General features: G+C 43.9%; 1 protein-coding gene across 4 annotated transcripts in view; it reads right to left on the bottom strand.

The window, feature by feature from the left end:
• The window catches only part of LOC1280937 (neurotrimin), a 98,172-nt gene that overhangs the window by 3,586 nt on the left and 78,355 nt on the right, over positions 1-16,231 (bottom strand). For 3 of the 4 annotated variants that reach the window (XM_061662570.1, XM_061662571.1, XM_061662572.1), the window contains exons 3-10: positions 7,534-7,773; positions 3,292-3,490; positions 3,069-3,207; positions 2,817-2,982; positions 2,386-2,457; positions 1,567-1,817; positions 1,330-1,491; positions 164-231 (exon numbers count right to left, since the gene is read on the bottom strand). In XM_061662570.1, the coding sequence (XP_061518554.1) occupies positions 164-231; positions 1,330-1,491; positions 1,567-1,817; positions 2,386-2,457; positions 2,817-2,982; positions 3,069-3,207; positions 3,292-3,490; positions 7,534-7,773 (1,297 nt within the window). The remainder of the gene's footprint in view (positions 1-163; positions 232-1,329; positions 1,492-1,566; positions 1,818-2,385; positions 2,458-2,816; positions 2,983-3,068; positions 3,208-3,291; positions 3,491-7,533; positions 7,774-16,231) is intronic. The other variant, XM_061662574.1, reaches the window with a different exon arrangement.

Genomic DNA, 16,231 nt, shown 5'->3' with positions numbered 1-16,231 from the left:
TAGATGATAATGGGGCGAGAGAGACGGTCGGAAATGCAGTGGAAGCGAAACCAATTCGTTCGTAAGCAAAAGGGTTGGAGAAAGCATTTTGTCACCCTTTTTTTTCTCTATTTTGTCTTAAAAAAGTGACCCAGAAATGGCGGGTTTCCGGGGGGATACTTACGTCCAGGTGTAGCCGTCCGGGTTTTGGTCGTGGCTGGAGATTTCGGTCGTCACCGGTATGTATTTGGTCTTTGTTGGAGGCAAGGTTGGGGTGGGGGGGCAAAAAAAGAAAAAGAAAAAACCGGCAAATGAAGTGAGCATAGGGTGAAAGGTTCAAAGAAAGTTCGGTAGGGTTAATGTGTTGGGTTTAAATAATTGGTGAAACTGCTCTCTCTCTCCTTCTTATAAAGGGTTAATGTAACGAAGGTTGAGATTTGCCTGCAATTGGCGTGACCTTCCGATTTGTGTTCGACAGTTGAGATTAGGTTTGTTTCAGTTCAGGCCTTGTCGAATGGATCTCATATCTTATAGAAAGGATATACATTTGAAGTAGTTAAATATTGAATACTGTTCAGAATACGGAAGCAATCTTTTCGATTACAGAAACCTTGTTTTGTATAGTACTGCTGTTATACACTAGATGGTTAAAAAAAAAACATCCTGAAAATATCAATTCAATTGATTGTTCAGATTTGTTTTGAATGGATTTAGCAATTTGAGATTGTTTCAAACAGTTTTAGTCCCAATTTAGGGGCGGTCCCGTGGTACAATCGTCATCTCGTACGTCTTTACAATATGCCCATCGTGGGCTTTCAAGCCTAGAATGGATCGTCCCTTTCCTAGGCAAGGACTGACTATCCGGTTGCGTGGTTCGGAGTAAAGTCCCGAAAACCTGTATAGATTGACATGTCCGCGTTGTAAATATACGCCAAATAGAAAAAGTATCAATTGTCAATGTTTTACGAAATTTGACTGCATCGCTTATATTGAATTGCTCTTTACTTATAGAAAAATGCTCTTCATACAAACGTCAATTGCTGAAGACAAATTAGAGGGTATCCAATATAGAAAAAATATTCTTGGGCATAGTACTTCTACTGCTCAACAGATGGCGCAAGATTAAAAAGGCAGTTTTTAGTATCACTACCAGCGTATTTGTGCTACAATATCAATTTGTCGATCGAAAACGATCAATTTGTCACTGATAGCATGCCAATTTGTTTTTCTTGATCCTCAAAAACCATAATCGATTCAATAGAACTATTTTAATACTCAAGAGAGAAACAGGAACACGACCCACCAATGTCTTCTAATAAACCTTCAAAGTACATCTTGCTTAGAACTTACATTCTCTCCTCGGTAAAGCACGAGCATCTCGGAGATCTGCTGAATGCTGTGAATCTTCCACCACGTGTGCAGCAAACCGTCCGAAGAGTTGGAGTGTATCAGATGTGCACCGCCCGGCGTCAGTCCGAGAATCGTTTTCGATACTGCTTCGCCTAGTTCGTTCTGTGAATACAATTAGATAACATTAAAGCACATGAGACCACCCTGCACAGGCATCCTCAACTTTGCCACACGAACCTCAATTTTGCAGTAGTACGCCTGCAGGTCCTTCTGCTGCACGTTCTTGATGGTGAGCCGGGTACGGTTGTGGTGATTGTGATGATCGTTCGTGATGATGGTCTGGGCGGGTACCGACTGAACGATCTCATCATTTCGAATCCACTGGATTTTGCGTGGCTCCGGATTGCTGTCGTACAGGCAGACCATTTCCACGTTCTCGCCGATCGCCGTGTTGATGTAGCTGGAATGCTTGTGAATGATTGGGCTACCTGCAATGGAGAGAGCCGGCACGGGAGATTGTTACTGAGACGCTGCAGTTTTGGCAATGGCGGATCTACGCAAGGGATCTAGAGAGGCTATTCGAGGGACTTGAAAATCATAATGCAGGCAGAAGGATACCACTCTCAAACATGCTTCAGGGTGTTGTGGTCGTTCCACGGTAAAAATGCGCAAATGAAGTTAGTGGTGATACCATGCTGGATCATTTTGGAGTTGGATGATGGTACAAAACAGGAGGCAGTGTGACACTAAGGCATAATCCGTTTCCTGGGCTATGTTTCGGCAAAAATTAAAATCACTCTGAATGTGCTATGTGTTGTACAATGCTGTCTACAATACTAAAACAATGCGGTACTAGACGTCAAACTGTGCGATACTGTGGTCGTGCTCGTGCGCTATGTACAGCAGGTGTTAGGAGAGCCTACGGTGGAATCTACTACGCTCTCGCTGTCTGACATGTGTGTGCGGCAGTGCGGCAAAGCTGCAGTCAAAAGTCAAAAACGAAATACAAAAAAGAACAACACTACGAATGTGGTATTATGTTCCACTAATGATGACCTTTCTCCAGCGGCGGTGCAGTTACATTAGCGTCATCCATGTAATCATCCTCCAGCTCTTCCGATGAGTCATCTGCGACGGGTTTTGTATTGTTTGTTATGGTAGTGACGTGTGTTAACGTAATGCGCAATGAACGGAGTGTGGATGCCCACGGTGACGGGAGTGAGGCAGACAAGAGTGTGTCGGAATGATGTCGAATGAAGTCGCATGATGGCATGAACAGATTCAAAACAATTAGCATTATGTTAAGATGTGGGTGTGTGAATCATGAGGTTAAAAGTAAAGAAGATGATAAGGATTTAGAAGAAATTTGCTTAAAAAAAAAACTCCCCCATACGTCAATTCTCAGCAAAATTTTTGTGATAAAAAGAAAGTCTCCCACTTCTGCTGAAGCCCTGTACTGACTCACTTGTGAGTCCTCCCCTCCTTACCTTTTACAACGACAGTCACCGTCTGGCTGATCGGGTTGCCAATACCATTCTGGGCCATACACTCGTAGTCTCCGGCGTGTTGCGATTTCACCTCGTGGATTTCCAAAAACTCCTTGCGCAGCTTGATACCGAGCTGGCGGCTGTTTTCCTCATCCAAATGGCGTCCCTATCGAAGAGCAAACACACAGTCGAGTACACAGTTAATGATCCGTTGACCTGTGAAGGGTTGCGATCAAATTCTTGGTAACTTACTCGATAAGCCCAGGTGATGAGGGGAGTCGGATGTCCTCCGGCCGAGCATAGCAGTACTACCTTGCGATCGCGCTGATGCATCTCAATCGTATCGTTGATGGTTTTGCTACCGTGCATGATGTGGACATCTCGTGGCGGCCTGAAGGATGGAAGGGATGGAATGAGAGCTATGTTTACCCTGGCAGGAGCATATGTGAGATTCATGCGCCTTTAAGGTACTCACGTCAACAGCTGTAGTTCAATTTTAACCGTCATATTGTTGGGCAGTAGCTGGCAGGAGTAAACACCCTCGTCCGTGAGCTGCACGTTGTCGATAACTAGCGAAAAGTCGGGGCCACGCTCATACCGCGTGTCCGGTATCAGACGGATCAACTGCTGAAAGATGGGCTTGTTGTTGTAGTACCATATGATGATGTTGTTAGCTGGAAAATTGATGAGATGGAAGTAATTAGAAGCAGCACTTACGTTACCCTACACCTTGTCTTGTTCAGCATTCCTTTGAAGTTGGGTTTGAAACCGTTCATTCTGCTTAATAACCAAGCCCACCAACAACTCCCCTAACAAACATAATAACTTGCGATGTCATGACCTTGCATTCCCTATAGCTGGCAAAATATGTTCGCCGACGTAAGCATTCCTGAGAATCGGCTTGGAATGCCGGACCGTTTTGCACGCCAAATGCATTCGCGACTCGTGCACCGTTCCCGAGTGGCACAGGAATGGCACAGAAAGCGTAAATAAAATGCACCTGCACATGCAAATAAAATAAAAGAAATACACGTAAAAACACACACATATACACCCAGCAGTTGGCATTAGAAGCCACTTGGCGTGCAGTTTTATCGATTCCAGGCACTAATGAATTGCAGGTAAAGTAAGCGAGTGAGGAGCCGCCGCTGCCGCACGCCGTTCAACCCGGCCAGCAAACACACCCAGCTAAGGTGAATTTATCGCACCCGGGGAGATGCAATGGAGCAATTAAATTATTCATCTAAGCTACGAGTTCTGCCAGTGGCAGACCGTGCCGTTGAATTCTCGGTGGCCCCAATGCCCAAACGCCAACCACTCACGCGAGGTAACGTCTAGTGTGTGCGGCGGTGGTGGAGGCTGCTGTCATGCAAATGCAAAACCAGACCTGTACCAGGTAGTTAGAAGCATTCAGTACTCAAAGAGTCTAGAGACTTTCCGGCTCTGATCGATCTGTTGGGGTGCACGAGAGAGGGCATGCCAGAAAGCACTGGTGCACAGTCAGCTGTTTGATCGGGGAAGTGTGGTTGTGTATGCAGCGAAAAGTATACTATATAGGAATGGCTTGGAGAATGTTTTTTTTTCCCTCAGTCACTGCTGAATCGTGAGTCTAGCGGAATTATGCTAACGCGGATCATAAAGCAGGTGACGGGGTAGCCTTGAATTTTAACGAATCCATTTGCGATAGCTGACAAGATTCGCTGGCTGGTTGTAAAAGTAATGTATGGATATCGTTGGAAAATAATTAAATCAATTAAACAGTCGCTTGCGAATGAGATTGATTATCCTCTCGAGTGGCTTCGAAGGTATGGGAAGCAGTGATTAATGTAGCTTTAGTAAGATCTTTTTAATACAACATTTTATACCTGTTATTATGACCGCTAATAAATGACCGTATTTTGCATATTTAGGTCGATAATTTTGATGTCAGATTAGCTTATTATACGGCTCCTTTACTGACTTAATTTGTTTCATTTACTTTTAATGTTTTTCTTTTTTACTTTAGCTTTAAGGACATTTATGCTCATTTTTTTTTATTATTTTTCTAATTAGAATTGTTACATATGTTTGCAATTATGAAAAATTCATTGTGTTTATTTGTAAGTTTATTTTGCTCTTCAATTCTTTTTTCTTTTTCTTGTTATTAATTTTTTTCTGAAGAAAAACCCTTAAAAGGCTTATTGCTGTTTGTTATAAAATGTTTTCTCTATTTATTCTCTCCATTTTATTTTACTTTACTTGTCCAAATATAACTTGTATTCTTACAATGTTTGCAATATTGCTTATTCAGTTTACAAACATCAACAAATAATAAACGTGCAATCCTTTAGATTGTTTTCTATTTATTTACTTTTAACGTTTGCCTTTTTCGCTTTCGCTTATAATTCCTTTTATATATTTTTTTATTTTTGTATGTATTTCAATGTTTGTGTCTTTATTGTTGCATATTACTTTACTTGTTCCGTTTTTTATAGATTACTTACATTTGTTCACTTTACTACATCCTTAATTTATTACGATTGAACCTTTTAATTTATGTTTAAAAAATGTCTGCACTGCTAGTAAAACAAAATAACCTAAATCCTTGCAATGTTTGCAAATGCTACTTTCACAATTTACAAACAAACCCGCAACATCAATCGTCCCAGCGACCCATTCGGGGGATTGATTTATGCTGCTCGTGGCTGTCACACCACCGTACCGTTTGCGGTAGGTCAGTGCAACCGACGCCAGCAGTAGGTGCAATACTGGACTTTGATTTGAAATTGTGTTGTCAGCTTATCTGTACAAATGTTGCAAATCGTGCATTTCCCCTTTGGGTCTCAGTTGCCTGCATTTCGAACGCTTCCACTTACAACACACCCTACAGTCACGCCCGTCCACGAAACCTTCTGTGTTCTGGAAGGCTTCATTAAACCATCAATCAATCAATCGTTTCCCGATCGTTTCCCGAAACCAAACCCAAGCCCCCGGACCGTCTGTGTACGGTGGTGACCGTGGGTGGGTTTGCTGTAAGCCTTCCGTACTGTCCCGATCGCACGGAAAACCCCCAAAGGGTACAACAATGTCCTGGCTGGCTGGTTGGCTGCCTGCCTGAAGGAGGGTGAATGAAATATTGCTTGGCTGTGGTGGGTGCTTAGGGAAGGGAAGAAAGAAATATGTTTCCTACGAAGATTTGCTCGACCATCGAATGGCAAACACTCCATCAATGGATTATCGACGATCATGTCAACGGTGGGCTCGAGTACTGACTGGACCGCCCCGAGGGTGGGCTCCTATTTCTTTTAGTGATGCTCCCTTTCCAAACCCTTTGTCTTTCGCGCGCTCGGTGCATGACCGTTCCGGACATTTGCATACGGGTAAGGGGGGTTTTGATCGAGATGCAGATTTGCATATGCTCATCAGCACCATCGTGTGTGTGTGTGTGTGTGTGCACATCACAACATCACGGCGAGCAATCACGGTGCATGCACCGTCGAAAAGTGATTCCATTTTCCCCCGTTTTACAATGTTCATGCACACGGGTCACGTTCACGGTTTGCTTCACGCGAGAACATGACAGTGGCTTGCTTGCTTACAAGGATGAGTAATACTGGGCATTGAGAGGAGCAAAAAGTAGCTACAAAAAAAAAAGGTTCGGGAATGGCCAAGAGAGATCTGAGCTTACAAAACAACAACAGAAACAGCACACGAGTGGGAGAGGGAAAATCCCGTACCGAAAAGGATTCCCCCAGGGGCGGCTGCTGAAATGATGGATCGTGAAAGCATTCCGTTAAGCTGACGTAAAAGGATCCGTACGTCGGACTTTGCCTGTACGAGTGTGTGTGAGAGTGTGTGGACATATTCCGAGAAGATAGTACTTCTTAGAAGCAGATTGGGATAGGATTTGCTATTCTCATGAAAGCTGGCAGAAACAACAGATGGAATTATTTTTGAAACAATTCATAATTTAATTTAGTTGCTGTATGCTGTCCAATTGTAGCAATTTCAGGGGTTTTGGATAAACAAATTGGAATTTAAATAATTTTCTTCTTTTTGTTGTGGGAAGATGGAGGCATATGGTCACATTATTTTTGTGTTTCTTTTTTGTTGAAGAAAATGTTAAGCCCGGGGGACCATTGTCCGTACTCGCTAGTGTAATTTTGTTTTTTACTAGCGCATCTGGCGGCGGCTGACCGAAGCATTTTGCCAAACAATTTGGAGCCACTTGAGAAAATATGTTATTTTTCCATGTTTTTTTTTACTTAAACTGGCCTGGAAAAGCTTTGTAATTGATAGGTGAACACGTTGTGCAAGTATTTCAGCCATTTAAGCATCGAAAAATGATGAAAATAATACTTTATTTTGAGATCCGGCACTACCATTCCCTCGATGATCAAAAAAAGCTTCCATCAGCCGCCGCCAGATGCGCTAATGGAAATCGAAATTACACTAACGAGTACGGAAAATGTCTCCCGGCATTTTATAAATACTACAAAGACCATTCAGGTCTACACGTTGTAATGGTTTGCATTACCAACGAATCGGGATAACGAACAGTTTTAATCTGTTTTTGATTTTTTGTTCCTTTTATAAAATGCTATAAAATGCTTCAATTCCGTTGTACTTGCATTAAACGCCACCACTTTACCCTCCGTTCCCTTAGAATTCCCTACAGCTAAATATGCAAAATAGCACACACCAATCCCCCTTACTGCACAGCATCAGTCACACTTACTTGTCGGATTGCTGACGTCGCACTTCAGCGTAACCTGTTCGCTTTCCCGTGCCTGCTCGATGTAGTCCTTGGTGAGCAGCGTCGTCCCGAGCAGCGCATTGTCGCTGATCTCCGGTTTCTCCTGCGACGGCACGTCCTCATCATCGTCGTAATCGTCATCGTAGTCATCGGATGGGCTTTCCACTGCTTCCTGTTTGTTGCGCTGCTCCTTCGACACGCTTATGCTCGGCTGTGGAAGAGCTGTGGGTTAAAAAAACCGAAAACAAATCGATCATTAATATAATGTAAAAATTTAAAATGGAACGTAAATTGTCGCCAGGGATTTAGTGTGTTGAAAGGGAGTGTTTTTGAATTTGAATTACAAATGCAAAGAAGTTTCTATTGCAACACAGAAGCAACCGAACCAACTCGCTACAACGTCAAAACACGATAAAATGTCGTGGTCACGATTTCGGGATGACGTTATACCTAATCGCCCAACTAACGCGAGCAGACACTTAAGATACAATGTTTTCACATACAATCTTGCCCTCAAATGTGGTGCTTCAATGTGCCGGTGGGGTAGAGCATGTAAGGGCACGAGTGATGATGATGATGATGCCATGCCATGCCATGGCTTTCCGTTTCATTCGCCCGAAACGGTGTTGGGTAATAAAACTATTTATGACTGCGCGCTGTGTTAAGACAACGAAACCACGCGGTGTAAGCGTCCAGCGGTCCGATTGTGATGATGCCCCCGGAATGATCATCGCAAACCGTACGCGCGGAGGTTGTCACAGCAATTGCGGCTCGATAAACACACAATTGAACGTTTATTAGTTTTATCGCATTCTTTCCGGTGCGATGTGTTGGAATTCCAGCACGATGACACGTTATTGCTGATTAAACGAACATTGTTTAGTGCCATTAGGGTGTGATGGGATTGCCTGTTTGGTAGGTGTACAATAGGAATATAGAGTGAAAAATGCACACTTGTACCATTGGAAAAATAAAAAAGGGGTATATGCCGGGTAAAAGAAAGGATAAGCTTGCAGTAGCATATGAAAGATGCATTAATAACATGAAATATAATAAATACTCATGTTTTAAGACAATTCAATAAGGTATAGCGCAAAACTAAGGGCTCAACATCTAAAAACGAAACAAACAGAGTTGCAAAAACCTTGGAAAGCTTCCTGCCCTCTAGCGTCGAATAGCGCTATCGTAACTCATTTCATTTCCTCTATCTTCCACTAGATGGAGCTAGATAAAAATCCCAGATTCTTGCCTCAGGAATGTCTGTGTCATAAATGATGTGATTCACGCGTTGCTGTAACTGTTGATTACACGACCGCACACGGATTGCGGTAATGATGTGCTTAGCATGTAAAAGAACACATCCATTCATAAGAAAACTGCTGCTGCTGCAAAAAAGAAGAAGACCGTTGCAGAACGTGCGAAAGAAATGAACTGTGGCATTTCTATTTGTTCGCCATTAGTCGCAAATGACACATTCCCGAGGCCCGCTTTTTTTTTGCTATCGGATTCGTTCTGCTGCCATTAATGTGTTAATATTGCCGGGAGATTTTTGCCGAGAGATTGTCGCTTGCGCTGTGACTATGATGGCTAATCATCGTCGTCTTTTTTTTCTCTCTCTCCACATCCCTCCTACTAGCTCTAGCTCTCCATTCCGGTCGTTAGTAATCGGTTGATTAACATAACCAACGGTGCCTGCTGCTTTGTAATATGCATGAACACTTGGCGCTTAATCGTGCATGAATGCAAGCGTCACAGACACACTCGCTATGTCCACTTTCCTCGTACCTCCTATGATCAAGCTGTCATGGACGTGTGCCGTTTTATGTCTCTGTGTCTCTCGATCATTTATTACCCCGAAGGGCTACACAAGTGGTTGAATAAAAAAAGCTGACGAAAGCCATAGAAAGTGCAGCTTTTGTTGTGCATGCATGTGAGCAGAGTGTCCTAACGGTCGCTGAGCACTAACAGATCCCTAACATGGTCGTCCCCCCTAAGCCCTTTGTGCTCTCGTTACTCCGAAACGGTTCGAAAACGAAAGTGACAAATCCGGCACAAACGTGTCATTATAAACAAAAGGTAGTCCTCACCTTTCCCTTCTTCACGGCTACCAAAGACACACGATGAAGCCTCGCTGACGAAGCACTCGAAACGATCATTTGTTACGATTCCTTCGATTCCAATTAGGGAATGGGAATAGAAAGAATGGAGGGAAGGATATGACAGGAGTATGACAGGAGAGCAATCGGATGGCGTAATCGCCAGGACAGGTAATCCTTTTTTGGCGTACACTTTAACACGGTTTAGGTGCAAAGTGGGCCACAATAGCAGCGCCCGATTGGGTTAGTCTTGGGTTGGTGCCTGTTAATTGTTCCGCTTGTTAGTGTGATGTCATAGCGCGCGGACCGTTAGTTTTTGTGTGTTTTTACGATAACATTATTAGCGTTTGTGTATTTCTCGTAGTATTGGAGGCACTTTTGCACGATTTGCATCTACTTGGATATTCCAATGCACACCCCTAAAGCACGGGTTATTAATTTCTTCCCTCCAGAATGACATAAGCGAATGATCACGGCGTGAGTAAGCACAACCCCAAAAAGCGCCAGTGCCACCGCACATCTAGATTCAGGTTGCGTGAGTCATCCCGATGACTCGGCCAATTCTGACCGCGGGCTGCACCACTCACAACTGGACTGCCAAGGATGGTTCGATTTGCGCAATACATGCCCGTGCGCTCATGCGTTCCAAAGAGGCTCTTAGTAGTAGGCCATGCCGCGAGAGAGTCTATTCACACACATTTGGCAAACGATTACGGGAATGGCTCATCTCACCCGCTCAATTTATAGGCACTGCACGTACTTTAATTGTTTCTAGCACCGGCAATGGCGGTTTGTTCCCGCCACTCCTACTCCAATGGGAGTCCCAAGAATGGGAAGAAAGTGTGTTACTAATTAAAACCATGTACCAGCGCTTGTAATAAGTGTTCGCCGATGTGTTCCTTTCCTCCGCTTCTGGGCATGAAAGCGCGGGACCAATGGTAACAATGACGAATCGGGCTGTTTGTCCATTTCATGCTTCACTTCACCTCATGCAGACAGGATACACTGCGTAAAGTTGAGCCCGTGCAATGTTCCCCTGGCCCTGGGGCCCTCGATGGCGTCAGCTATCTGTACGCACACCTCTCTCTCGCTCTCTGCCCGTACGACGACGCTGAACGGGATTCGATGAACCAAAAGTAACGCGTATGACAACCCCGGATTCCCTGTTTCGCGTCCTGCGGCGAACTTTTTGCTTCGTTCGCTTCCCCGGGCCAAAACGAGGACAACACGAGCTTTCCGAGCGACCGAGTTTTGGCGCCAATCGTCGTCGTCGTCGACGTGTGGTGTAAAAAAGTTTTCGGGAACGGTTTGACAAATATGAGGAAATTTATCATTTTAAGTTCCGATTCCGTTACGTCCGATATCACGTGCATCGAAGGAAGCAAGCGTATAGGGTAGAAATAAAGAGAGAGAGAGAGAGAGAGGAGATGAAACGTTCGGAAACAATAGGGAATAAGGGTCATTATTTGGACGGTTGTTCCGGAGCACCGTTTCGGTTCGGCTCTGTTGCTGAGGGTGATTTTGGCCGCTTTCTGTGTTGTTTTGTTGCTACGGGATCGTTTATGGGGCACCACTCGTTCCGTGGTTCGATACTTGATGATAAGACAACTTCTCTTTTTTCCAAACAGAGTGCTTCGGGCTCTGGGTATCGTCTGGCACACGGTGATGACCGTCCGGGACCGTTGCACAGTGGGATAAAAGTTGTGCTGAGCAGGAATGAAATCTGCTCAAATTTCACCTTCAATATTGGATCACTATGAATCGAAAGAATGTCGACTTTCGTGACAATTTAGTCCCAAGATGGGGGAAGGAAAGTATTTTTCTGCCCCAACAAAAATAAAAACGAGACACTTAAGCTTGATTGAAGTTGACACTTTCGGTGCAACTTTTGTGATCTTGATTTTTGACTTTTTCCACCAATTAAAAGCCCCCTTTGTGAGCCGGTTGCTCCGGTGATGACTAATCCCCTTAAGGGAGAGGGACATGTTTTTGCCGAACGCGAACAGCACGAAACCTTGGAAAGGAAAACGTCCTGGGGTGGGAAGGAAGAAGGAGTGCCTGTGTACTAGCGAGTACTGACCGAAATCGGCCACGAGGTTGGTGTGGTGTATGCCGCAGGGAACACGGGAGAAAAAAAGAGGAAAAACACAAGCCCCATTCCCTGCAGGATGCGCGTACCGTCCTTCTGCCTGCACGCGTGTGTGTGTGTGTGACTGGCATACCAGCGCCAAATAGGCGACCTCCTGCCAGGCGACCGTGGTCTCCCTTTTTTCCGGTCTCCCATTTTTCGTTCCCGATGATTCGAAGGACGTGAGTGTTGTTGAGCGTTGTTTTAGTGTCGCTTTTTTGTGTGTTTTTCCTGCTGCATGGATTTCATTGTCAGTTCAGTTTTGGACAGTTTTAGCTTTGAGGTTTTTTTTTGAAAAATTGTGTGAGCACATTGGAAAATGGTGTTGCAAAAAAAATCTAAAAAATCCAAAATCCAAACCGTGCCCCAGTAGCGTGGCAAACCTCTTGGGTATTCACTTGACCTTTCGGCTGGGCACGATGGAGGAGCCTGCAACGCGAGTTGGCAATAACGAACGATGAATGATGACGGCATTTTGTGTATTTTTTATCATCATCGTCCACGTCGCCGTCGTCGTCGTCGTCGTCGTCGTGCCTGGTACATCTTTTCCAGTCCCTCCCATGGCCCGTGCCACGGCTGTTATTGTTAACTAAATGTCAACGCTGGAGGTCTTGGATGGATGAGCAAAGCGGTGGCCGGATGTTAAAGCTGCACCGGCTCGTCGTGGCTACTTGCTCCTGCTGCATCGATTGTGCATTGGTGGTGCAACATTAAAGTGACGATGCGACACGACCGCGGTGTACCGGTTTTTTCTTTTGTCGTGCGTTTTTTTTGCTGTTGCTGTTACTAGTCCGGTAACGGACCGGTTGCACCCTGGGCGGAAGAAAAATGGAAGAACATAATAATAACGCCCGGAACCGTGTAGTGGTGTGCGATGGTGGGCAGTTTATTTATCAACTTGTTTGTTTTTTCCACTTCTTGCAGAGGGTTTTTTTGCTTGTACACTCTCTGGCAGAAACTGTGTCAGCAGCATCCAGAAATCGTCTCACATTTTGCACTGTGCATGGTAAGCATAATAATTATGAAGATAAAAAATGCTTATCTTTTTTTTCTTAAACAAGTTCATACCTTCGCTAAAAGGAGGACAGCGCATTAAAATCAATTTGCAAAAAATAATTAAATCATTTAAATCAAAATAAACAATTGCATCACTTTTCCAACCCACACCAGAGTACGGAGAACGATCAGGCAGAAGATGCAGCAGAGAGGTCGTCTGTGTGCCACTGGTTTCTTTCCTTTTTTGCTACGGATGCAAATTTGTTAACAACGTTTAACATCTTTGCTGCACTTTGTCATGCGCCTCAGCCCATCCTCGTTGTTCGCTTCTACCCTGTGTTTAATTTCCATTTCAATATCACGACAGGAGAGTCAGCACCAGCAGCACCATATTGTTTCTCCGTGCGGTTGCTCATCTCTCATCCCGTCCCATCGATCAATGAATGATCGCGATCCCCGTTGGCGGATGTTTTTGTTTTCAATTCCACCCTTTACCCACTGGTAGAGATCACTGTCTCCCTAGGGGGTGATAGAGGCGTGTGTGTGTTTTTTGTGTGTATATTTTTTCCCTCCCTTCCTCACGCTGCGCACAGTTTTGCTACTTTTTTCTCATCTTGATAATCATCTGCACTAAAGAAGTGATTGCGGGATGACGGTGTTTGTTTGTGTGTGTGTGTGTGTGTGTGTGTGTGTGTGTGTGTGCACACCGAGCACGAGAAGCTAAACGGAAAAGCAAACGAATGTCCCTGTTTGTCTTTAAAGACGTGATTAAAGTGCTGACTGTTGTGCAAAGTACTTTTTGATTCGTAGCATGGGATGGGTGGAAGTTCTCACGAACTTTTTTGTTTGATTATCGTTTCTCCCACTTTTTTGTTTCTGTTACTGCGCTCTACCCGCACTGTGTGTGTGTGCGTGCTTCATTTGCTGGGCTAATGGCCATCTTTCTAGTGATAAATAAATAGAAATATTTCTGAAAACGTTTTGCTGCTTTTCGGAGCGGAAGGAAGTCTTTTACCTAATTGCACAGTAGGTTACGCAGTTTGAAGTGCTTGCGAACTTTATTTGAACTGGGAAGGATGCGTCATTGACTGGTGTCCTTGTTTTTTTTTATTGCAAATTTGAAGGTTTTATTCAAAGAAGATTGCATTATAAAGCAGTTTTCCTCTTCTTTTCTGTTTGAATAAAAAAGACAAGGTTTCAGGAGTTAACACTTAATTTTTACAATTACAGAAATGGCTTCATGTGGTTAAAAACTTCGTTATAGTTACAGTTTTGCATTATTTTATAATAGTTTTGTTTGTAAATTTTTATCTTTTTTTAATAGAACAATAGAAAAAAAGTTAAGAAAGAAAGTAATTGATGATTTTAGAATTTATCACATAATAACATGAAAATTGGAGAACCACTTTGAATATTATACTTGTCTCTTATAGTCTCTTTTGTCAACTATACAAGTATACAATGAAACGAAAGATATCAGCTGTGCGTTTTGTGGCTTTAAAATATGTAAATTTGTAACGGAAATTAAAAACAAATCATTAAAATCTCTCCCAACTCTTTTCAAATGTCGAAAGAACATAAGAATTTTCATTAGTTTCGCTTTAATTTTAAACGCCGTTTAACATCACATGAATAACCAACGCGTACTGCAATGTTCTGTAACGCTGAAACACTGTAACACTTTGTAACAAATTAGGCCGCAATTCCCTTTTTTTGTCCTTTTCGCCCCAAAATGTGCCTGTGACGGCATGCCGGGGGTGGCCGTGGTTTAATGATTTATGCGACGAAGATTGTATCACCCCATCGGAAACTGCCATATATACATACGCGTATATGCTACACTATACGTCGCCCCGTACTGACACACTGGCCCGATTCGTCACACCACGGGTGCGTATGAATGCGTAACCATTGTTCGACAAACTTCCGTAAATTACTTGGCCCTACATGGCTTTTCGGGGCCTGGCTGGCAGTTAAATTGTAACTCAAGTGTAAACACTGTTCAAATTCGAGCCCCCATTTCGACCGGTTCTGCTGCTTTCCGCTCATATACACGACCCGTAAATCTGCGCTAGAAATGAATTGTAGTTTATTGCGTTTTCTACCAACATTGCGGCGTGCAAGGTACGCGAGAGTTGTGAGCTCTCGTGTGTGTGTGTTGATGAAAATTATGAGCTCTTAATTAACCCACCAGACATTTTGTACACCACAATCTCTTGCCACATCCCACGATAACTGTGCTCGATGTGGTGGTGTCACAGCGCTCCAGCCCTTTCTCCCAAACTCATTTGGTTAATGTTACGAATTAAGCAAATGGACAACGGGAAATTATAGTCCGCGACTGGCGGGAGGTTGTCCCAATTTGTGCCAACGCTTGCGGTTATGGTGAATTCGATATTCGCGATACCCGATCTAAGATGATTGCAAATTAATTAGGCCCGGAAGCTAAAGTGCGGCGCACGGTGGTGCGCTCGTATTGTTTCGCACAGTTGGCAAACGAACGTGAGTCTTTCACGACAGGCTGCGAGATCGGCTACGCAATTGTTCTCGTAGTTGCTGTAACTATCGCTACCGGCAGTAATGGGCACTGCTGTAAATTGTTCTCTCGAGGCAATGCTATTTGTAGTACCAAACCAGAGACAGGGATAACAGGGACGTGTAGCAACAACAGTGCGCACTATTTGCGCGCGATTTCGATCGTGGCGTATTGGACCGTTGGTAGCCATTCAATCTAGCCGTGGTTGGCAGTCGTGCAAACGGCCGTTGGGCTGTCAACGGAATCACTGCGGTAACGGCACTTCGTTTCGCTGGGGGGTAAGATGTAATGAATTATTAATCGCAGCAAGAACTCGTTCGGTGGCACGCGCTCGTAACTGTCACGCCGTACACCAGGAGGGCAGCAGGGCGTGTTGTTTGGCGGAAATTTGTTCGATTTTGCTAACGCGAAAGACCGTTATATTGCAATGGCAATGGAATTGGGACACATGTCGTTTGGAGGGGTAGAGGGTGGGTGGTAGTACATTCCCGTTGGGATAAGACGGGTTCGTTAGTGAGAGATGTGTAAACAAATCGATAGGAGTGTTATGGCAAGAAAACTGCGTTTTATACTCGCAGGAATGGTGTAAACCCGGCATAAGTTTTCCGGTAGTGTGTGTGATCCGGTTCGAAGGACTAAATGACGTCATTTCTGCTGTCGTATATCTTTCGCAAATGTAACGCTCTTATTGTTGATTTTAAGCAATTTTATTGTACTTTACAACCTTTGCTAGTAATTTGTGAATGTTCACCATTCCATTGTGGGATAAACGATTTTATAAAGCTTTTTACACATTCTTATTGTTTTTCAGTAGAAAATGATATCTTTACACTTTCTGGAATCAAATTAAAGCAAAGCAATGTTGAGTAATACGGCCTTGCAAAAGGTTCTGTGCGAAAGACAAAAGTGTATGTCGTGTTGGTT

Source organism: Anopheles gambiae, chromosome 3 (assembly GCF_943734735.2).
Source record: "Anopheles gambiae chromosome 3, idAnoGambNW_F1_1, whole genome shotgun sequence".
Classification (NCBI taxonomy): domain Eukaryota; kingdom Metazoa; phylum Arthropoda; class Insecta; order Diptera; family Culicidae; genus Anopheles; species Anopheles gambiae.
This window is presented reverse-complemented; position numbering and strand designations above follow the sequence as displayed.